This window comes from Garra rufa, chromosome 3, assembly GCF_049309525.1.
Source record: "Garra rufa chromosome 3, GarRuf1.0, whole genome shotgun sequence".
NCBI lineage: Eukaryota > Metazoa > Chordata > Actinopteri > Cypriniformes > Cyprinidae > Garra > Garra rufa.
In genome coordinates this window covers 35,667,390-35,692,350 of record NC_133363.1, presented here as the reverse complement: position 1 = coordinate 35,692,350, position 24,961 = coordinate 35,667,390, and the positions used below count along the sequence as shown (strand labels likewise).

Sequence of the window (24,961 nt, the reverse complement as noted above, 5' to 3'; positions counted from 1 at the left end):
TGTGGGGACTGAAAGACAAGAATTGCGATGAAACTTCAAAAGGCTATCCATTGAATAAATATGAGCGCTGCACGTTTCAAAGTCATTTGCTGCGCTGCTTTGTGTACCATTCTGACAGCGCCTCCTGCTGGAAGAGAAACACATGAGTTGTAAATGTGAACTGATGGATCCACAAGATAATGTGTTATAAAAATGTAAACAATTTAAACAAAGGCAGTAAAATATATGTATATGTTATTTAAGTAGTATAATATTTGATTGATAACAATTGCTTAAATTAATATAACTGATTTATTCTTTGAAACTTTAATATTAATTTATGCAATTGCAATGCTTTGATTTTAGTAAGATTAGTACACAGTCATAGCCATAAATGCAATGGTACTAATAATTGGCATAATTCTTTCGGTGTTTCGGTTTTCGGCCAAGAATTTTCATTTCGGTGCATCCCTAGTTCAGTGTTAAATAAATATTTCGAAATTGTATTTTTGTTATTTGATTTATTTCTCTGAAAAGCAACACAAAATAGTAAAAAGCACATTTTTACTATTTAATTATTGTAATGGTGAAAAAATTGGCAAAATAAATGGAAAAAAATGCGAAACACCGCGTTCGGTATTCGGCCTTCGGCCTTCGGCCAAGAATTTCATTATTATTCGGCTTCAGCCAAGAATTTCATTTAGGTGCATCCCTATTGATTAGTAATATGCATTGCCAAGAACTTCATTTGGGCAACTTTAAAGGCAATTTTCTCAATATTTTGAAATTTTTTCACCCTCAGATTTTAAAATAGAGTTGTATCTCGGCCAAATATTGTCCTATCTTAACAAATAATACATCAATGGAAAACGTATTATTTCAGTTTTTGTGTGTTAAATTTGTCCTGGGTCACATTTATGCCTCTTGCTCTGTCTAACACATTATGACAGAACAGACCTGACTGAAAACACAAAGAGCAAAACACAAATGTCTACGTTTGTTTTAGATAATTTCATTATACTGGGCATTTTTACCTGTCGTTCACTCAATGTTTATAACAACTGCATATTCTTGGAGGCGTGGTCATACGTTCTCCTCCTACATCCGGGCCGTTTACACTGAACTACACGGATCGCAAACCGGAAGTGCCGCATGAAATTTGCAAGATTGGCAGAGTTGTGAAGACTTCAATAGGGAGCGCTGAAAATTAGGTAAATACATATCTCCATATTTGATTCATAACATCTGTACGGTTTTGCTCAGCGTTTTGTTCTCTATTCCGCATAAGCCTCTAGTCATACGCCAGGGCAACACTTGCTATAATTTCCGTTCTGTTAAGTCAAGATGAAACAGGTTTGCAGCTAGTTAGCCTAGCAGACTGTCGACTGATCATAATGAGCAAATATGTGCGGCATCTGGCTTTTTACTTCAACGCCATCACTGAGACCCAAACTGTTGCGTATTATTTAAATCACACGCCTGCATGTTGACTCTGTTCTTGCTGGGTAAACGCACGGTTACGTGTCCAGATGTTGCGTTTCCCTAGAAACGCTGGGGAATCCGACACTGTCTGTTCTGAGCAGGAGTCTGGGCGCGTTACTACACCAGACGATGAAAAACATAGCAAACGTTTGTCATTTACCTCTAATACTTTAAAAGTTGGAAGAACATGAGCGTTTATTTTGTCTGACAGAAAATTAGAGACCTCCCACAGACTAACGTTACTCTAACGTTACATATTGGCAGAAATCAAGCTTTGAGCACAGATCCCAATTTTGAATGTTTTTCCTGTAGTATTGTTTATGAAATGAGTAACAGTAAACTATTGGATGTTCCATGGTTGTTTAATAGTACATGCAGGCACTGTTACCAGTTTAATAAAAACGGGTTTTGGGTTGTTGACATGTACAGTGGCCAAAAGTTTTGAGAATTACATAAATATTGGAAATTGGAAAAGTTGCTGCTTAAGTTTTTATAATAGCAATTTGCATATACTCCAGAATGTTATGAAGAGTGATCAGATGAATTGCATAGTCCTCCTTTGCCATGAAAATTAACTTAATCCCAAAAAAAGCTTTCCACTGCACTGTTAAGAAGGCTTCAGGGCGTCCAAGAAAGTCCAGCAAGCGCCAGGATGGTCTCCTAAAGAGGATTCAGCTGCGGGATCGGAGTGCCACCAGTGCAGAGCTTGCTCAGGAATGGCAGCAGGCAGGTGTGAGCGCATCTGCACACACAGTGAGGCCAAGACTTTTGGAAGATGGCCTGGTGTCAAGAAGGGCAGCAAAGAAGCCACTTCTCTCCAAAAAAAAAACATCAGGGACAGATTGATCTTCTGCAAAAAGTATGGCAAATGGACTGCTGAGGACTGGGGCAAAGTCATATTCTCCGATGAAGCCTCTTTCCGATTGTTTGGGGCATCTGGAAAAAGGCTTGTCCGGAGAAGAAAAGGTGAGCGCTACCATCAGTCCTGTGTCATGGCAAAAGTAAAGTATCCTGAGACCATTCATGTGTGGGGTTGCTTCTCATCCAAGGGAGTGGGCTCATTCACAATTTTGCCCAAAAACACAGCCATGAATAAAGAATGGTACCAAAACACCCTCCAACAGCAACTTCTTCCAACAATCCAACAACAGTTTGGTGAAGAACAATGCATTTTCCAGCACGATGGAGCACCGTGCCATAAGGCAAAAGTGATAACTAAGTGGCTCGGGGACCAAAACGTTGAAATTTTGGGTCCATGGCCTGGAAACTCCCCAGATCTTAATCCCATTGAGAACTTGTGGTCAATCCTCAAGAGGCGGGTGGACAAACTAAAACCCACTAATTCTGACAAACTCCAAGAAGTGATTATGAAAGAATGGGTTGCTATCAGTCAGGATTTGGCCCAGAAGTTGATTGAGAGCATGCCCAGTCGAATTGCAGAGGTCCTGAAAAAGAAGGGCCAACACTGCAAATACTGACTCTTTGCACAAATGTCATGTAATTGTCGATAAAAGCCTTTGAAACGTATGAAGTGCTTGTAATTATATTTCAGTACATCACAGAAACAACTGAAACAAAGATCTAAAAGCAATTTAGCAGCAAACTTTGTGAAAACTAATATTTGTGTCATTCTCAAAACTTTTGGCCACGACTGTACTGCAGTGTAACATGGTATACTCCATTTAAAGCTGTTTTAAACAGCCATTTGTTCTTTTAGTATTGTTATTATTGTGCATGCAGTTTTATTACATCATATTAACTCTTATTTTAAGACTTACATGGACTACTTATTTATTTTTTATTTTTTTTTTAAAGAAATCATTTGTCTCACCGCAGGGGCATGTAGAATGAACTTGTGAAGTCCTTCAGATTCATTTTACCAAATTACCTTTTGGTAAATGACCTTATCACAGTTAATCTACCCATTTGCTAATGTGATCATTTGAGGCATGCAGAGATCATTTGTTATATTTTTTCCTCCCTTGGATCCATGTGTGGATGGCGACACTGCAGAGAGTTTAGCAGAATCACATGACGCCATTGAGCTCGAGACCACCACACACTTAGTTTTGCTTTCATCTGCTTCATTCTGCAGATGATTCTATGGCATCTCACTGCGTTTGTCAGCTGAGCACATCTGAACCATCTGGCTCTACTTGAAACAGAACTGATAATTATCACATTCACATTTTTTTTAACAAATGTTTAGTAACCTTTGAATGAGGAATGTTACAGCAGTAAGGATTATTGACCAGCCAGCCACAAATAAACTACCGAGTGTATGGGCAGAAATCAAGCTATGAGCACAGATACCAATGTTTTTCCTTTAGTATTGTTCATAAGATAAAAATAATTAAAAACCTTAGACTGTACCTTGTTTGTTGATGATTATAAAGTCATTCGGGCATGAGAAAACACAAGCTATTAATGTGATTGGAAATTATTAGTTTATATGGTGGTCTTAATATTTTTGAGGCATATTATAGTTGATTTTAAAGGTGTTGGGGTTTCTTTAGGTCCCTTGTATTTAAGCTCTCTTTAGGGTCTTTGTTTCTGTCTGAAGTGCTGGTTGATTCACTGAGTGCAGCCTTGAAGCACAACTGTGAATGAGGCGCATTGTTTTTGCTGATGATCTTTTGAAATGGGTAATGAATTAGAGAAACAGGACGGGTGCTGTTTGGTTAGAACCAAAAGATAAAATACTGATATCAATGATAGCAACCTAAAAATGATGAGAGCTTCTCTATATGGTTTGTTTGACTATAAGCGTCTATAGCAAGATTGCTGTTATTATTTACAACAAGGCCAGATAACTGAGATGCTCTTTAATCTGAGAGACAGATAAATGACCTGGGTTGCATCACCTGAAGACTGTTATCATTTTGTTTATAGATAGCAGAATAAAGGCTGTTACAGATGTGAGTAAATGTAAAACTGTCTCTTCAGATGTTGAGGATATAAATAGGAGCAAAGTGTAAAGCCGAGAATTCTTGTCAGTATACGGCTGGACGGCCACATTGCCGCGCGGCAGCAAAGCGAGGGATTGTCACAGCAAATCACTGTCTGAGCCCTACTGACGCCTACACTAGTAGGCCTATGGCTACATACACACATAGATTAAAATATAGCACAATTATAATGTTATAATACTGAAAGAATAAGGGCAGAATGTAATTATAACATAAGGAATAATATTATTAGGAATTTAATTCCACAAAGCTTGACCCTGCAGACACTTACAACTAACACTAACACGCGAGCATGAGAACATTGATATTGTGATCATTATAGCTGTGGCAAATAAAAACATTTGATGGTGTATATTATTTGCATTGCATGTAAGGAAGATTTAAAAGGATAGGTCACACAAAAATGTTGTTCCAAACTAATAAGGCTTTGTTTAATCTTTGAAACTATTGTTAAAATTAATTGTTTTTAATGAAGCCTGAGAGGTTTCTGTTCCTCCATTAAAAGTCCAGATTTAATATAGACTTTTGTTTACATATAAATAATGATCACCACGCATACACAGAGCTCATTACATAACCACAAAAGCTCAAACGTGCGTTTCTGGTTGAACTGTCACTTTAATGCAGAGTTGGTGAGGCTGTTTTTTGCTGCTTCATTAGTCAACTACATGCAGTGCCTTGTGAAAGTATTTATACCCCTTAATTTTTTTTCACGTTTTATGTTGCTGACTTATGTTACTTTTTTTTTCTTCTACATCAATCTACATTCCATACATCATCATGACAAAGCAAAAACAAAATTGTTCATAAATTTATTAAAAATAAAAAAATAAGTACATTGCATAAGTATTCATACCCTTAACTCAAGTCTTTTTGGGTATGATGCAACAAGATTTGCACATCTGCATTTTGCAAATATCTGCCATTCTTTGCCTTCACCTCAAGCTCTGTCAGCTTGGATGGGGTCTGGCAGACATTTTGATGTTTCTATAGACATATTTGATTGGGTTCAAGTCCCGGCTCTGGCTGGGCCACTCAAGGACATTCACATAGTTGTCTATAAGCCACTCTTGCTGTGTGCTTAGGGTCATTGTCCTGTTGGAAGGTGAACCTTCTGCCCAGTCTGAGGTTCTGAATGCCCTGGACTGGGTTTTCATTAAAGCTATCTCTATATTTTGCTGTGTTGAGCTTTTCTTCAGTCCCTGCCACTGAAAAACAGCCCCACAGCATGAGGCTGCTACCAGCACACTTTATTTTTGGGACTCTGGTAGGTGTCTCTGCAGGTGATGAGCAGTGCCTAGTTTCCTTAAAACATGATGTTTGGAATTGAGGTTCATCAGACCACAGAATTTTGTTTTGCACAGTCTGAGGGTCCTTTAGGTGCTTTTTGGCAAATTCCAAATGTGTTTTCATATGTCTTCACTGAGGAGAGGATTGAGTCTTGCCACACCACCATAAAACCCAGATCAGTGGAGTGTTGCAGTGATGTTTGTCCTTTTGTAAGTTTCTTCCATCTGCATAAATGATCATGAAGCTCAATTAGAGTGACCATTAGGGACACCACTCTAACCAAGGCCCTCTCCATTAATTGCTCAGTTTGGCCTAGAGGCCAGCTCTAGGAAGAGTTATGGTTGTTTCAGACTTCTTCCATTAAGTGTAATGGAGACTGCATACTACACAATTTTTCTAAACTCTTTCCCAGATGTGTGGCTTGACAAAATCCTGTTTCTGAGCTCTACAGAGAGTTTTGACCTCAGGGCTTGGTTTTTGCTCTGATATACATTTTCAGCTGTTAGATCTTTTATTAAGACATGTGTGCCTTTCCAGATCATACCCATTCAATTGAATTTGCCACAGGTTAACTTCACTTGCAGTGTAATAACATCTAAAAGCAATATGAATGCTTCTGAGCTAAATTTCAGCTGTCCCAGATAAGAGTATGAATACTTATGCAATAGAATCATTTAGGTTTTTAATTTTTAATAAATTGCAAAGATGTTAAAAACCTGTTTTTGCTTTGCCATTATGGTGTATGTAGTGTAAATGGATGTGGAAAAAATAACTTTAAACAGTTAACATAAGGCAGCAACATAACAAAACCTGAAAAAAATTAATACATGTTTTTGCAAGGCACTGTAATTTTCTTAATGAAATCTCCAGGCAAGCTTTCAAATGAATGGGCTATGTACTGTTTTAGAAAGAACAAACGGTGTTAATTGTTGGTGGTAATTTGCTTATGATGGAGTGCACATGGAGGAGCAGCTAGAGATTATGTAATCTTTAAATGAATCATTTTTAATCATGCTTTATTTTTTTAAAATGGACCCAATTTGCTTATTTAACAATCAAATTGAATGCAGCAATTTATCTGTTATTTTGAACGTGATGTTGTTGTAAGGAAGAAATTTAATTTGTTTTGTTGAGTATTTCAAGTCAGCAAAACTGAAAAAGCTCTAATTTTCCCCTTAATTTAACCACTGCTTCGTATGTATTAGCTTTGTCATTTATAAATAAAAAAAGTATCCTGAATAATATAAATATCATGTATTTATATGCAGTTTTTACTAGCACAAAGCTCTTGTAGAAATCTGCACTATGCTTTAAATAACAACAACAACAAAAATACTTGTATGTGTGTACTGTAAACGTAAAGTTTGAATAAGTATCTAAGCCAGAAAACAAAATGAGCTAGTTTCTAAAAATACATTATGTCAGTACTGTGCAGTATTATGAAAGCTATTTCTGTTAAACAGTTTTTATGGTGGGCACATTCATAGATAGCAAGAATGAGTTAGGAAACAAACTCAAACGACCTAATCAGCATTTGTCATTGTGGTCACTCATGTGAGCCAGTCAGTCGCTGAACATGCAAGTGTGCGCGTGTGAAAATGTTGCATTTACCCAGGCTCATGCTGGACAGACAGGAACCTGTGGGCAGCTGAGCTTTCACAGACCTTGGTATAACATTGTGTGCTATTTTAATGTGTTCTGTGTCTAACTGTTGTGTGTGAATTGTGTTGTTTTAGAGGACCATCATGTCCTCTGACCTGCTGGTGGACCTTCACGATGATCTGGGAGGAGATGACTCTCCTAGCGCTGCCCTGGACCAGCTCAAACTGGTACAGGACAAACAGTGGCCCCCAGATGACCCTGTTGGCCTGAGCAAATCCGGTAAGTGCAGGATGGTGGGAATTGTGCCTGTTTGTTTGTGTCATACTCAAAACAACTGAGTTTTCATTTCGCAGAATTATACTAATCTTTTCAAAGAGCAAAGCAGGGTAAGAAAAAGGAAGTAATTGCCAGCAACTCCATTTTATCATGAATACCAATCATATGCTTGCTATATTTTTAGAAGCAAGTAATGCCGAAACCTTCCAGTTGACATAATTGTCATGGCTTATTTAAGAGGCAGCAGAGAACTCAAGGAGTCACGCTGCATTACTCATACAGTACACACACACACACACACACACACACACACACATACGTACACACTTACGACACAGGCATACACCCAGAGAAACACTTTACCACACTTACAGAGAATGACTGTGACTGGGCGGGTGTGGGTGAAGTCCAGTGTAATTAATTCATCATCTGCAGAGTTTGAAATTAATATATATATATTTTTTTACTTGCTGGATAACTTGGCTACTAAATTAGTTACTGGTCATTCAGAATTTCTGCTAGCTGAAACAAAAAATATAATTAAAAAATGTATTATAAAACCTGATTCTAAATCATAAAATGGCTTGCTGTTTGGGATCAGTAAGACTTTTAATGTTTTTTCTGCTCATCAAGGCTGTGTTTATTTGGTTAAAAATACAGAAAAAAAATGTAATATTGTGAAATATTATTGCAATTTAAAATAGTGGTTTCAATTTAAATATTCTTTAAATTTGAATTTATTCCTGTGAGATATATATATATATATATTAGGGGTGGGCATAGATTAATTTTTTTAATCTAGATTAATCTAGATTAAATCTTGGAATTAATCTAGATTAATCTAGATTAAAATGGCTAATTTGAATTCTGCTAAAGGCATTCAGAATATGTGTGCTACCCAAATAATGACTTAAAGTCTTTGAGAATGGATCATAAAGCTCATAAAGCTGTTCTATGATAATTTGTTGATGAAAATAAATTATGTTCAATTAGATGTACTTGTGTTTACTAACTAACTAACAATGAAATTATTTTTTCTACCTATTAGATTGTGTTTTTTTTAACGTCAACACCTACCCAGCCCATTACATGTTACACCGTACTTTTATTTTGACAGGTTGCCGTGAAGTTTCTGTGTCATACAGTATGATATGATGCTAGTTTTCTCAAATGAAACGGTAAAAGTGACACTCACAGCAGTTTGGGAGATTGAGTTTATCTGTTCATGTGAGATGAAAATGCCAAAAATTACCGGGAGCGTCACGTGTGTTTCAGTATGCGTGTAGTAAAAGCTCGTCTCCGCAATGCATACATACAGCTAGGCAAACGGAACATATCGGATTCATATTAAAACGGTCTTTTTGCATTTCAGTTTTCACATACACTAGTCCATATCGCGATTTGAATTAAGTGACTGACCAACATTTGATTTATGAATCCAAAAAACGACGAATTTACGTGGCATTTCGCTATAGTAGATTCGGTTTTTATGAATGGAGGACGACGCGATCCCGTCTGTGTTTTGGCGGAGGAGACTTAAACGCGCGACCATATTCTATAGTCTTCAGTATACATCCGCGTTAAACTATCAAGGTGAAAGTCATCATAGCTTGCGTAGTTTAGACCCAGCTCCCAACCCAAATTTGAGAATAGATTAACGGCGATATTTTTTTTATCGCGCGATAAGAGTTTCACGTTAACGCAGCACGTTAACGCCGATAACGGCCCACCACTAATATATATATTTATATATATATATATATATGTATGATCAAATAAATGGAACTATGATGAGCATAAAAGAACATTTAAAAAGCATTAAATCTTACTGATCCCAAACTTTCAAATGTATTTATTATTAAAAAAATACAACAGAAATAACCAAATCCTCTGTGACTTTTCTTATAAATATGACAATGTTCAGTGGTAAACACACTGAGGATTAGGAGGCTGACAATTTATATCCTCACAGAGGTCAAAATACTGAATTTATTAATCCCATTTTACATAATAAAAAAAGTGAAAACAGTTAAGAAAAAGTAGCTTTGTCTCTTAGGTGGGACAGTCACACACTGGACAAGAAGCAGGTATCGCACACTTGGTGCATCAGTCTGCATTCTTGTTCTCAATTTTATGGCAGCAGTCCAGAATCGTGAAAACAAAAAGTATACAGGCAAAAGTTCACTTCAAGAATGCGCAAAGTGGCATACATGGGGCAACTGTTTTGAACAGTGTTGCCGGGCAACTTTTTTGACCAATGATGCTTGGGCACTTTCCCATTGAGAATGGCCAACACATTTTGGATTCTTTAGATCTTTAGTCGTAGACCCTGTGTCTCATCCGGTTACCCGTTGCAAACATTGTCCAACAACATTGCTTAAAAAGTTGCCCAGTGTATTATCACCTTGAGTTTAGGTGTTTGAAAAATGGAAGGACAAAGGATGATCTATATTATTATATTTCAGGCATAGACTTCAAAAGGCATAGACTTCAAAAAGCATAAAGCCACTCTCTTTATGCTTTTTGTTTTGATGTGGTTGGAGGACATAATTTATTAATCATAACCCACCAAAATTTCTAGTGAGTTAATGTGTTGCCAACTACAGCTGATTTTACTTGCCTTCGTTGGGTTAATTTCAAATCCTGATCATCTGGTTAAGCCAGCGACATCCCCAGAGGAATCTGAGAGGCTGACTTTCACTCTATATTCATATACTCGCTTGTGTTTGTAAAACTGTATGTTTCCATGTGTCATACCATATTGTAATATTTTAGGACTTACAGAATAGTACCATGCTTTACTTTTATTTTCTTAATTCAAATTGACATTCAAATTCTGTTTTAGGATCCTGTCAATTACATGTGTTTTATTTACTTGAAATCTGGTATTCATTATATTTGTTCCTCCAGCTTCAGACATTAAAAGCCTTGGTGGCATATCACATCTGCCCTGGGATGACCCCTTCTACGACATTGCCAGACATCAGATTGTGGAGGTGGCAGGTGAGGTGTTTTGAAATGCTTAAACATCACCAGCTAGCATTAATTCTAGTTCTAAAATCCTCTGATCTTTCTCTTTCTTTATAGGTGATGATAACTTTGGTCGGAAGGTCATTGTTTTTAACGCTTGCCGTATGCCTCCCCAACATCAGCTGGATCATCATAAACTTCTCATGTAAGCTTCGTTTCTCTTATTTCATTTATGTGGTTTATTAATAGATGCATTAAGCTGGGTTTAATTTAAGCATTAGCTGTTTCTTGTCTTTTTCTTGAATATGGGTGGTTGACATGACCTGGTTTATTATTTGTCCAGGCTATCATACGTAGATGAGCACAAGACACTTTAAAGATCAAGGTCAACAGTACAGAGAAAACATTGATAGTAATCCAAGAAGAGAAGTTGTCCCTAGAGACAGAAAGAGAAGATATAAGCAGTGCTTTTGATGTGTACAGTTTATTTAGCAGTATATTTAGATTTTAATTGATATGTTGAAAATATATTGATTAAATTCTTACATCCAGATTTTTTTTCACTTCAGTGTTAAAGGTACAATATGTAAGATTTTTGGATTCAGATATTTGTGTACTTACATTATTCTTAATGTTTCCAAATATGTTTAAATCCAGAGAAATAAGCAATTTAACTAGTGTAACGGACATTGTCTCACCTACTGATGACGTAATACACCCTCAAGTTCCAGTTTTATTTTGTAGAAAACATGGAAACACCAAATAATTATCTTTGTTTTTGTTCTTATCCTATGGTGTGACATTTTAATTAATAATGAGATAAAATGAGTTTGATAAGCCTCGTTCAGACTGTCAACCCAAATCCGATTTTTATGCAAATCCGATTGAAATCCGATCATATTTAGGTAGTCTGAACAGCAACGAACTACATGACATCCGATTTGGTCAAATCCGTTTCGAGCTACATTCGTATGTGGTTTGGAATCCTATTCAAATCGGATTCCTGGAAATCCTTTTCAGTCTGACCGGTCAGATAGGATTTGGCGAAGCTTTTTCACGTTTTCACGCCACGTAAAACATAAACACGTCAGACGTTTTTGTGGAAAACATCATAAACGTCTTTGCAGAAACAAGCTTGTGTTGTTGCGATCTGCAAGTCAAGCGGGGAAAGACAATATACGGCTAGTATCTGCACCTCTTTGAGTTTGGAAACCAGCGGAGACGGCAGCACAGAATAAAGTCGCACATTCCAGCTTCCTGGGTTTCTGCCGCTGCTTTAGAAGACGAAATATAATCCAGCGTGACAGCAACGTTGTCATATCGCAAGACAACATCTATTTTGCAAACTGTATCACTGTTATTGTCGATTTTAGCGTTGGCATTACAACACAACGGCATTGCCATAGAAACCAACGCACATTCCGTAAACCGCAAGAGTGCTTATGGACACACAAATCGGATTTGAACAATTGCGATAGGACTGTGTGGACAGTCATTTATTCAAATCCAATTCTATCCAGATATGGACAAAATCGGATTTGGGTTGACAGTCTGAACGAGGCTTTAGTTGAAAATGGTGTCAGTAAAAGTTTTATAAAATTTTAATTTGACTTTTTTCTTGACGGTTTCAGACATTTTTCTAGACTAAAATCCTGTGATACAAACATTTAGGACAACTGCATTGTTTTCTTTTCATGTTCTTGAGGTTTCCTTTCTTCATTTCTTTTTGCTTAAATGTCAACCACTTAAATGCTAAGTTATAAATGAATCATGTGATCAATGGGTCAAAGCACCGCAAGACAGTGTTCTGAGACAATGATGTTTTTAATGAAGTGAAATCAAGACTTAGTTAAGTTCCCTATTGTGAACTTAAGGAGTTGTCTGAGAAAAGAGGCTTGAGTAATGAGCAAATGTCACATCACCTGAAGTTTCAATAATGGACAGCTTATTCACAAATATGATAAGTGTTAATGTTCCTTTTTGAACTCTTGGTAAAAAAAGAACTTTTGATTTGCTGTGCCTTTGCTGATTTGATATTTGTGTGCAGGTATTTGAAGCAGACTCTTGATAAGTATGTGGAGAGTGATTATACCCTCATCTACTTCCATCACGGTCTGACCAGCGACAACAAGCCCTCTCTAAGCTGGCTTCGGGATGCCTATCGAGAGTTTGACAGGAAGTGAGTGATGCTGTTAGTGAGAGGCTCATTTGTGCTTTAACAGCAATACACAAAAGCCAACCTCATTGGTTTTGTCAAGCTTCATAATCGCTGTGTTCGTTGTAGGTACAAGAAAAATATCAAGGCGCTGTACATTGTCCATCCCACCATGTTTATCAGAACCATTCTTATTCTCTTCAAACCCATCATCAGGTCAGTGCCACACTATGCTCAGCTATTTGAGATCTGTATCATACAGCCTTTATACATAGTACTTCATAATACATCACAGACTGTTCTGTTCTGTTCACAGCTTTAAGTTCGGTCGTAAGATAAATTACATAAATTATTTGAGTGAGCTGGAGGAGATTGTGAAGTGTGATCAGCTTGTGATCCCTACCAGAGTCAGAGAGTAAGTATATCTATATTGGCTTTCATATTTGCAGTTACACATGTGCTCAAATCATTTCTTAGCCCAGATGTAAATTCTTTTGAAGTGCATTCAAGAGTTTCTTTGTGTAGGTATGATGATAAGATCCGTCTGTCCCTGAAGCCGTCTGTTGTCCCTGGACCGATCTCTCCCCCTCGTAGCCCTCCTCTTCCTTTCCAGCAGTTTGGGGTCTCACTGTCGGAGTAAGTTTCTCTAACAGTTCCTCTCATATCTCACACAGCTACTGTTACTGGCTGAAAGCATAAAATTATATTGGAGTCTGGAATGAATGTAATCGAAGATGATAGCCTCATTTATACTACAGAATTAAATAGAGAAATGCAGATGTGAGTTGTTTTGTATTGTTTGTAATCAGATTGAGACTCAGGGCGGCAGACTCAGAAGGAATTCCACAAGTCATGCATGATACTATTGGTTTCCTGCAAGAGAATGGTAGGTCTTTTAGTTAAATTATATTCATTTCTCAGTCAAACTTTGACATATCTCTTAAAAGATTAGTTAACTTCTGGAATAAAAATTTCCTGTCAATATGCTCACTCTTATGTCATCCAAAATGTTCATGTTTTTCTTTCTTCAGTTGAAAAGAAATTAAGGTTTTTGAGGAAAACATTCCAGGATTTTTCTGCGTATATTGGACTTCAATGGTGGCCAATGGGGTGAAGGTCCAAATTGCAGTTTCAGTGCAGCTTCATTGGGCTCTACACGAACCCAGCAGTGGAATAAGGGTCTTATCTAGTTAATCGATCAGTGATTTTAATTAAAATTTACCACAAGTGCTCATCTTTGAAGCTGAGCTGAATTACTGAGCTGATCAGTAATTTTCTAAAAATTAAAATTAACCACAAATGCTTATCTTTGAAGCTGCATTGAAACTGCAATTTGTACCATCAACCCATTGGCCACCATTGAAGCCTACTGTATGGAGAAAAATCCTGGAATGGTTTCTTCAAAAACCTTAATTTCTTTTCGACTGACGAATCTCGGATGACATGGGGGTGGGTAAATCATCAGGAGATTTTTATTTTGGAAGTGAACTAATCCTTTAATGTGACTGTACTGTATGCATCCATGTAAGGATGGATATAATAATAATGGCAAATATATTATAGAATATTGTATATGTATTTATTTTCTTAAATTGAGAATGTGAATTTTATTTCCATCTTTATTTGTAGGTCTTAAAACAGAGGGGATATTCCGGCGTTCTGCTAATGTTTCTTTGGTTAAGGATGTTAAGCTGAAATATAACTCAGGTAAAGGAATGTTATGCTCTGTATGTGGAAAAATCCTTGCACATTTCCTGTTCAAATGAATGATTGGCATCAGTTCTCAGAATGTTGTTTGTGTGTGTTTGTGTCTGAAGGAGAGCAAGTGAGTTTCTCTCAGCTGGACGATGTCCACTTGGCAGCTGTGATCTTAAAGATGTTCCTCAGAGAACTGCCAGAGCCACTGCTCACCTATCAGCTCTACAACGACATTGTCAACTTCCACAGTGAGAACACAAAAAACAACATACTTGCAGAAAGCTCACATACAAGTACACATGTGTACACCTGCTATACTGACATTTGTTAACTGATTGTTAAAACCACAGTTTTTGCATGTAGGCAACGCATTTACAATGAGCCTTGAAAGTGACATGACCACACACTCACACAACACAAGGAATGCAAACTAAGTTTGTGTGAATGTGTTATCAGATGTTGACACAGAGTTTCAGGCAGAAAGGATTCGGAACATGCTGACGTCACTTCCTGAGGAGAACTATGCATCGCTGCGCTTCCTTATACAGTTTCTTGCTCAGGTAATACTCATCATAATCTGCAATGTTCAACGATAAAAAATGTATTTATTTTATTTTTTTCTTAAACTTTTTTTTTAAGTTTATATTTATTATATATTTACATATTATTATGTAATTTTTATTATATTTTATACTACATCAGAGACAAGGGAGGCAGTGTCTCCTCAGAAAATTGGATAAGGAAAAAAAATTGTACAAAAATAAAACAAATCCAAAATTACAAAATATAACTTTAAAAAGTGTAAGCACACGATTTTCTTAAGAAATATTGTCTAACAGCGACACCAGCAGGTAAAATTACAGCGGTTCGTGTCTCTCACCTACCCTGAGTTCATTAAGTTTTAACAGACCCTAGGGCTGGGCGATATGGCCTAAAAATAAAATCCCAGATTTTTTCACAAATCCGATTTACGATTTAAATTAATTTTTTCCCACCTACAGACACAGTAAATGTTTGTAAGACAAATAAATATGAGATGGGAGGAAAATATATATTTCCATGCTTTTCTTTTGCACTTATATCGTATACAAAAATATACAATTTTGAACACAGAAATATTAAATGATTTAAATAACTGAAACGATCTGCCAGCAGGTGGTGGTAAGACACTGATTTAATTACTGAATCATATTCATTTGATTCGTTTGAACGGATGGTTAATTCAGGAATAAAGCAAGTGACTCTTTATGAACGGGAAATTGAATCATTTCACTAGATTCGTTTAAAAACGCATGTTCATTCATAAACGAAACACGAAGTTGTGACTTGTTTCAGACCACTTTTGACGACGAAATAGAGCAAAATCAGGTAATAGTGTTATAGTCAGACGATGTAAGTCACTTAATGATAACTTCTTGCTTATTTAACTGTTGTAATTAATCAATATATCGTTTACAAACTCCCTTAAAAATGATTAAAAGCTGTCACTCATCTTAGTTCGCAATCTCACAAAGCTCTATTATAATAAACAAAGTTGCCCATACTGCCCATTCAGTCTCTTATTTACACTCTCTACACTTGAGATACATTAGTCAACGTGCAAAACACATGGAAACCTTTGAAGCTCCACTCAGCGCAAATACAAATATGCTGGTCGGGTCAGTCGCACATGGTGCTTCTAAATATTTTTTCATAGTCGTACGCAGTAGTTTTTTTTTTTTGCCCTTGAACTGCTGGTCGCACCGGTGCGACTTAAGATTATTTTTAGTCGCACCATTGGTAAGTGAAATTGTATGTACTGTAATGTAACAGGCTAACTTGCTAGCAAGCAGCTAATCATGTCCCCTTAGTGACTCGCATTATTTTACCAGAACGCGCTATTTGTTTTCCGTTCTGAATACAGCGGTTAATTAGGCGCGCCATCATGTGGTCGGACAATATTGCCTCTTAATTATTCTGCCATTGGTGCAATTACAATGTATCTAATATTTTTATTAAAAAATCGCGATACCTCGATTTTATAAAAAATTAAATCGTCTTAAAACGTAAATTCGAATTAATCGAAAAAATCGAAAGAATCGCCCAGCCCTAACAGACCCCCCCTAAAGCATGCCATTAGTTTGTTAGGGGGTAATTGAGAATGAATGGGGAAAAGTCACATGAGAGGAGGCAATGCCTCCATCGCAATATGATTGGATATGACTAGTTATGATCAGCTGTGATTGGTTCATGAAATAAATCCTGCCTCTTGTGTTTGTATGCGTTCCACATTCACAAATCAGTCTAAAAGAACAATATAATGGCATTAATAGGGAGACTAATTTTAAAAAGTAAGTAAACATCTCACACACTTAGATATAACCACTTTCATGGTAAATCTCTGTGTTTGTGACCAATATTCACTGAGCTCTGATGACTGATGATCTGAAAAATTCAAAAATAGTTAAAAGTTAACTATTAAAAAGAATAGCTAAAAAGTAAGTTCACAAATAAAATGTATTGTTTAAATTGTTAACGCCTTGTGTTATTATTTTGGAATGAATGTAAAATGCTTAAAAACACTAACTTGATTAGATTCAAACTTGGATTTAATAAATAGAATATTGAATACATTGTTAATGTAAAAATCTAAAATAGATTTTTAAATTAATAAATTCACTTTAACTCTGCTTTTACTAGGGATGTCCCGATCCGATATTGATATCGGAAATAGGTCCGATATCAGCCCAAAAAAACTCTATCGGATTATATCGGACTGCGTTAAAAATCTCCGATATAAGATGTCCGTTCCGCTCTAAACTCCGTTACAGCTATTCTATCCAGCAGCGTCCAGAGCCAGCGTGCAAAGCCCACGTGATCACAACACTGCTTGCTAGCGAAGTAGCAAAGAAAAAGAGCGATGTCGGCCGTGTGGCAGTATTTTTCATTAAAGTCCGAAAAAGACAGTGTGGCTCAGTGCAACACTTGTCATGCACAAGTTTCCCGTGGTGGAACAGAACCGGGAAAGTTTAATACTGTACGTCCAACCTCATTGCGCATTTGAAGCAGCATCACAAAACTCTGCACTGAGTCTCCGCGCGCAGCCGTCTTGCCAGTCAAGAGGTGTCGCTCTCCGAATGCGAGATTCTTATATATTAATGTTTCCTATATGAGGCTCTTTTTACAACTAGAAGGTTAATATTGTTTTTAACTTGCGACAAAACAACGAATTAGCCGTGCATTTATATGGAAATATGCTTTAGGAGCTATCCATCTTCACTCCCCTCAGTATTACGTCGCATTCGGAGATCGATACCTCTTGACTGGAGAGACGGCCGCTCGCGGAGACTCAAACAGTGAAAGTGAGTTGTTCAAAAACGTTCTTTTTAGTAAACTCTGTGAACACAAACAATGTTCTCAATGCTGGAGTTCATGTGTAGAGACCCAGACAATACTTCGAGCAAAGTTTCATGGTGTGTCAAGTCTTCTCAGTGTTGTAAAAATATGGATTTTGATGCGCTAAAAACTTGCCCCTAGTTCTCCCATTCACCGGCCACTGACCACAAAACGAAATCACAGTCAATCTCAAAAACGGCTTGTTTTTCGTAATTATGCTTTTAGATATAAGTTTGTCTCGTTTACAGTAAAAACAAAAACAGCCCAGGTTGCATTTTGACAATAGTTATCCTTTAAAGAAACAATCCTCTGGCAACTTCAAGCAACCAACGCTGCCTGAAACCCTCGCAAAGCGTGACAATAATAACAATAATGATCAATTATTTTTGAGGAGCATAGGAGCAGACTCACTGCTCAGCATGCAGAAATGCTTATCTTCTTTAAAATAAAATCTCCACATCATGCTCGGACTGCAGAAAGTTGAGTTGGAGGAGTAGGAAGTGTAGTCATCCTTTTAGTTAGGTATTTGTTTTCTGCCCTGTATTAGAGTTATATTTATTTTGTTTGCACTATTTTTGTGGATAGCAAATGCAACGATCTCATTCTTTCGGGCAGTGTGTGTAAAATTGAAACTTTGGACACTCAACCTTTAGCAGTTGGTCAATTAACAATATTTTTTTTTCTTATGTTCCTGCTCTCAGCTGTTCCTACCATTTGCTGACGGTAAAAAATAAATAACTGAAGTGACCTTTAATTAGTATTTTGCACTTTAAAAAATATATTTTTGTTTATTCAATTAAGATATTTTTCAGGGTCTTAATATTTATTCTTTAATTCTTTTTTTATATATTCTTATGTAAAAGGTTCACATTTGTGCAACCAATAGTTAATAAATTGGTAGTTTTTTTCCATACTTACTGTTGCTGACTTTTGTTCTCAGTTTGATCTAGCCGTTCATACATTCCACACAAAAAAATAGGTAAAAGTATTCATGATTTGTGCTGATTATTGTATCGGATTTGTATCGGTATCGGTTAGTACTGAAGGCTGCAATATCGGTATCGTATCGGAAGTTAAAACGTTGTATCGGGACATCCCTAGCTTTTACAGTCAGAGCCATGTTACAAGTGTTGTATCATATTACAGTTCTTATTTTTTTATAAAAATGTTTTATATATTCTATTAATAATATTGTGTTCTATTGATGTTGATTTTACTAGTAATATTCTAATCTGTATTCTACCTCAATGGATCATTGTTTGGAAAGTATTTGTCATGTTCTGACAATAGACCATAAATAATAATTATATGTAATAAATAAATATGTCTGTTTTTTCTTTCATTCAGGAGTAAAAATCTGCCTTTAAAATTGATAGATATAAAGATTTGACATTTATCGTGATAATTATCGACTGATTGCTAAGAACTTAATTTGGACAACTTTAAAGGCGATTTTTTCAGTATTTAAATTTTTTTACACCCTCAGATTCCAGATTTTCAAATAGTTGTATCTTGGCTAAATATTGTCCTATCCTAACAAACCATAAATCAATGGAAAGTTTACTTATCCATCTTTCAGATGATGTATAAATATCAATTTCAAAAAATTTACTCTTATGACTGGTTTTGTGGTGTGTGTGTGTGTAAATATATAAAAATAATGTGAAATAATACATATTTTAAAAGTAACTTATTAGAATTTTATTGTTTACATTTTTTGATTGGAGATTTACTTCAAATTTTACTTTTACATTATAAAATCAAGCTGATTACTCACTAAAAACTTCCACATATCATGTTTTCATGCCATTTTATGTCTTATTTTGACGTAACAAATTGGTTGTATCTAAATGTGAGTCGTTTACTTGTTTTAAATGAAGTGGGATTATTGCATGAACCAATCTAGGGCTCTCACTATCGATTATTTTGGTAATCGAGTAATCTGTCAATTATTCTAACGATTAATCGAGTAATCGGATAATTGTATATATATTTTTTGTAATAATAATATAGACCTAAGTTAACAATAGCCTTTAAAATGACTTAAGTACATATATAATAGCTCAATAATAGTTCAAATAAAGTATCAAAAGCAAGTAGTCATATGGTTTTATTGAACAAAACTGTTCAAATACATAATGTATTATAAACAGTAAAGCTAATGTACATTATGCATTATAACAAATGCCTGCAGAGGGCGCCAACGGCCTGACGATTGTTTTTTCAACTTTATTATTTTAGGATTTTTTTAAATCGAATACTCGAATATAATCGAGGTATCGTTACAGCCCTAAACCAATCACAGCCGATCATAACCAGTCATACCCAATCATATCACGATGGAGGAATTGACTCTTTCATGTGACTTTCCTCAATTCTGATGTGCTGTTGGACAACGTTTTTGCTTTATAGGCTTTTTTTCCTCATCCAATATTTTGAAAAGGCACTGCCTTCTCCTATTCAAAGGAAACACCCCTTATATTGTTGCTGAGTATTTCTTTTCTAATTTCTCCTTCAAGCCGTTTAGTGTTTCTGATCTTTAATGTTATTGCTGTGCAGGTGTCTGCTGAGAGTGAAGTCAACAAAATGACCAATGCCAACCTGGCTGTGGTGTTTGGGCCCAACTTGCTGTGGGGACAGGATGCTTCCATGACACTCAGCGCGATCGGACCAATCAACAACTTCACCCGCATCCTGCTCGACCTACATCAGGAGGTCTTTATCCAGTGAGGAGCAGGAGAACTTTTCACGATTTCACGACAAGTCCTCTCCGTCCCTCTCAGTTCCATAGCTTTGCTCCTCTGTCGCCGTGTCCCGTCCTTCGTGTCTCCCTCAGTATTGCCAAATGCATGAGTATTGTAACTGGGTGAAGCTACGAAAAAAAGGATACTGGAGGGCGCAGAACGGTCGAGCTGTCACAAATGTTTAGGCTGTGATCAAATTCTGACAATCGTCTCCTTTTCTCTCCTGCAGAAGTCATGTAGCTGTCAGACATAATGGTACTGCACAGGCAAAAAAGTTTTTTTTTTTTTTATATATGGCCTGTTAGCAGGGGGCCGAAATCAATAAACCAACAATGTGTACAGGTAGCTGCTTTGTTTTTGTTTTTTTGGTAGCTTATTAGCTATACTTCGGATATTTTTTGTTGGACTTGATCAAATTCACTTCAGTTATTTTTTCCAAGAAGTTAAATTAGACTAAATGCACACGTTCCTCATTTTTGTAAGCCATAGTTGGCACAAGCTATGGACAAGTATAAAGCACTACTACTCAAACTTGAAACACTTATTTTAAACATGCTTATTTCTTATTACATAAACTATATGATATTATGTATTGTCTCAAACAGCTTCATTTATATTATCATATCATTATATTATTATTTCTATAATCTGTTTCATCTTTTTTTGGTGTCTTAGTGGTTCCAGAAACAGGGCAGATACTTTATGGCCAACACAAGTTTCCTAATGCTGAAACAGAAAGGAACAGCTACTTTTCTGATCAAATCATGTATGTGTGTGTGTGTATACACACACACATGCATACATACACGCTGTGTGTCTGCCAACACTCCGCTTCTTTGCTCTGTATGTGTTGTGTGTGTTTTGTGTGTAGTCTGTTTAGTAATGCTGTTGTATTATTCTACCCCAGACATATTTATTTTTGGCCAAAGATTATATGGTTAAAATGTTTGTGTGACTAATTTTATTTGTTACTACAAGATGTACTGCCTGTCAGGGACAGTACCATTACACAAAAAAAGCAAAGAACAATTTGATGTCATTTTGTCCTCTTAGTAAAATTGTGGATTTATCTATGAGGAAACATATCATAGTGCAATGAGTTATTACTGGAGTACATAAAATCCAAGTAGAGCGACATTTTAGTTGTATCACAGGGCTCTGTATGTGGAGTGGGAGTTTCCCTTTGCTTTAATTTTATGGTTAGTGGATATGAATCGTCCAGGTTTCGTACAATGGAGTCTTGTTTCATAGGTCTCAAGTGCAAAAGAACCATAAAGCAGGTACTTGGGTACTAATAATTTAGCACTAAGGAATTAAGTGTCATATGCCTTGATATTGAACTGTAACTGTTTACTGTGTCATGTAAACATCCTATTCATGTCAGTCCGCCCGAGCATTGACGTGGACCAGTGGCTTAAAGTAGTTTTAGACGAGCGCCCTCAAACCCAAGTGTCTGTGTGCCTTAATGGAGTGAACTGGCGATGATATTAGCTGTTGAATTCCCTTTCTCTGGACAGATCTGTGAACTTTGTGCCATTTTGTTGTATCTGTATCCAAACACATACCTGTTTACCTGTACTGTAGATGTGTATTTCTGGTTTCCAGGTGGAACTTTGCATTACTTCTTTTGTGAAGGTTCTTTTCTTCCATTTTGGCTGTTAAAATGTATTCTGTGCTTTTGAAATCTTTACTTTTGTATATCATGTTGTGATTTCAGAGTAATAAATTGTTAGAGATGGTGTAATACTTTTTTCCCCTCTTGTGTTTTTTTTAAGCTTTACCAGGTTGTGGTGAGCAAATAAAAACACTTTTACCCCAGTTTTCTTAATACGAATAAAACATGCAGTTTAATTGCCGTTTACATATTTTGTCCCCAAAACTACCCTGTCAGTATAATAACCAAATTGCAAATCTTGTAATGGAACATGATCATTGCAAAAAACATATAGAAAGTGCAGAAAGTTAAAAATACAAATTCAATGATTTCACATGCTGCTTTTGTTCAGTTTAGGTAGTAAAATTATAAAATAATTGAGGTAGACTGTGTATGAAATGGATCTGTTGCACTGGACAAAACTGTTATTTAGGATTTCCGTGTTCTAAATGAATCAGCAACATGTCATGTCCTGCTTATATATGCACACGTGTGTGTATTTGGCCGATTAGAAGTGTGGGTAACGGTAATTTGTGTGCATGTCTGTAATGTGACAGGGACTGTGTGATGATGTGCATGCACTGTTCCTGTAGGGAAGATATTCTCTGGCTTCTCACACCCAGTTGAAGCTCAGTTTCAGGGGCTGTAGAGCTCACCAGAGGATACAGAGCTTTGCCGACCTGCAAGGAACACAAAAGTTCCAAGAGCGATCTAAATTCTCACATACAGTTGAGGTCAAAAGTTTACATACACTTTGCAGAATCTGCGAACTGGTAATTATTTTAGCATAATAAGAGGGATCATACAAAATGCATGTTATTTTTTATTTGGTGCTGACCTGAATAAGATATTTCACATAAAAGATGTTTAGTCCACAAGAGAAAATAATAGTTGAATTTATAAAAATGACCCCGTTCAAAAGTTTACATACACTTGATTCTTAAAACTGTGTTGTTACCTGAATGATCCACAGCTGTTTTTTTGTTTAGTGATAGTTCTTCATGAGTCCCTTGTTTGTCCTGAACAGTTAAACTGCCTGCTGTTCTTCAGAAAAATTCTTCAGGTCCCACAAATTCTTTGGTTTTTCAGCATTTTTGTGTATTTGAACCCTTTCCAACAATGACTGATTTTGAGATCCATCTTTTCACACTGAGGACAACTGAGGGACTTACATGCAACTATTACAGAAAGTGCTCACTGATGCTACATAAGGAAAAACCATGCTTTAAGAACCAGTGGTGTTAACTTTTGAACAGAATGAAGCTGTGTACATTTTTCTTATTTTGCCTAAATATCATTTTTTTTTTTTTCAATTTAGGACTGCCCTTCAGAAGCTACAGAAGATATTTATGTTTCCCAGAAGACAAAACAAGTTAAATTTACCCTGATTATTCAATTCAAAAAGTTTTCACCCCCTGGGTCTTAATTCATTGAGTTTCCTTCTGAAAGGTCAGTGAGCGTTTTAACATTTTTTAAAAGTTACATACGAGTCCCTCAGTTGTCCTCCGTGTGAAAAGATGGATCTCAAAATCAAACAGTAATTGTTGGAAAGGGTTCAAATACACAAAAATGCTAAAAAAACAAACAAAGAATTTGTGGGACCTGAAGGATTTTTTTGAGGAACAGCGGGCGGTTTAACTGTTCAGGACAAACTAGGGATTCATAAACAACTATCACTAAACAAAAAAAGGTGTATTTGTATAAATTCAACTATTATATTCTCTTGTGGACTATATGTAAATGTCGTATTCAGGTCAGTACTAAATAAATAAAGATTCTGCAAGGTGTATGTAAACTTTTGACTTCAACTGTATAACCCACATTCAGTACTCAATGTGTGATATTTACCTGCTCCAGGCCAGTGAAGGCCACCCCAAGGTTCTCTCCATTTCTGAAAAACGTCAGTGTTCCAGCACTCAAGTCCAGCAAAACTCCAATGACTGTATTTCTTTCATAAAAAGGCTCTGTGTATTTTCGACTCCTTCCATTGTGCCAGATAAAGCCTTTGTATGATAGACCCCAACTCTCACTATCAATGCCTTTAAAGAAAGAAACAGGATTGTGTTGGTACCTTGCTGGCAGAGGCTTTTTACACTAACTCCACCTACTGTATGAACTTGTGATTGGGCTAGTCAACTTTTTAACGCGATCGACCTGAGTTCGAATCTGCCTTTTGCGGAACTCTTTACCCTTTTCACATCACGTATCAGATCGGAAAAGCATTTATTTTCAATACAATGATGGAAATCATCAAAAATGTCAAATAAAGTTCCTCACAGGTGTTTATTGCTTAGGGGTACGTGCAGGCTTTATTGTCTCAATAAGGCGGCATAGATAATTTACACTTATGTTATCATTGCATACTTTTTCATAATGTACTACAATACTAAGGTGCAAACATCTGCCACTTGCACTAAATAGCATCTAATATTATTGCAAAGAAAATACTTTTTACTTACTGTGAATAGCATCTAGGGCTGCAACTAACGATTATTTTGATAATCGATTAGTTCGCCGATTAATTTTTCGATTAATCGATTAGTTGGCTTAAAAAATGTCAAATTTTTTATTTATTTATTTATTTTTTAAATCACACTATTCCACATTCTGAATGCTATGAAAACACAGTGCTTAACAATTTACAACAATTCACCTGTCATAATAAAGAGAAAAGACAAATATCTGAAGAAAAACACACTAACAAGCATAAAATACAGTGTTTCTGCTATTTATTCTGCTGTGGCGGTGTTTAGTGTCCCGCCAACAG

The 24,961-nt window shown here is 36.3% G+C and overlaps 1 protein-coding gene across 1 annotated transcript; it reads left to right on the top strand.

Moving 5' to 3' along the window:
- The first annotated feature begins 1,105 nt into the window (after window positions 1-1,105).
- Window positions 1,106-22,286, top strand: arhgap1 (Rho GTPase activating protein 1). The gene is made up of 13 exons (XM_073837014.1): window positions 1,106-1,190; window positions 7,457-7,601; window positions 10,509-10,601; window positions 10,686-10,773; window positions 12,616-12,747; window positions 12,853-12,939; window positions 13,040-13,138; window positions 13,249-13,359; window positions 13,533-13,609; window positions 14,353-14,430; window positions 14,541-14,669; window positions 14,878-14,981; window positions 20,356-22,286. Exons 2-13 carry the CDS (start codon window positions 7,466-7,468, stop codon window positions 20,524-20,526), a joined length of 1,305 nt encoding a protein of 434 aa, XP_073693115.1. The 5' UTR covers window positions 1,106-1,190; window positions 7,457-7,465; the 3' UTR covers window positions 20,527-22,286.
- Window positions 22,287-24,961: the final 2,675 nt, after the last annotated feature.

Bases quoted from the DNA above. Each gene is read 5' to 3' on its own strand.
- arhgap1 (XM_073837014.1), top strand. From the start codon at position 7,466: ATGTCCTCTGACCTGCTGGTGGACCTTCACGATGATCTGGGAGGAGAT. The intron at 10,774-12,615 runs GTAAGCTTCGTT...ATTTGTGTGCAG, and splicing joins GATCATCATAAACTTCTCAT to GTATTTGAAGCAGACTCTTG. The intron at 13,360-13,532 runs GTAAGTTTCTCT...GTTTGTAATCAG, and splicing joins TTTGGGGTCTCACTGTCGGA to ATTGAGACTCAGGGCGGCAG.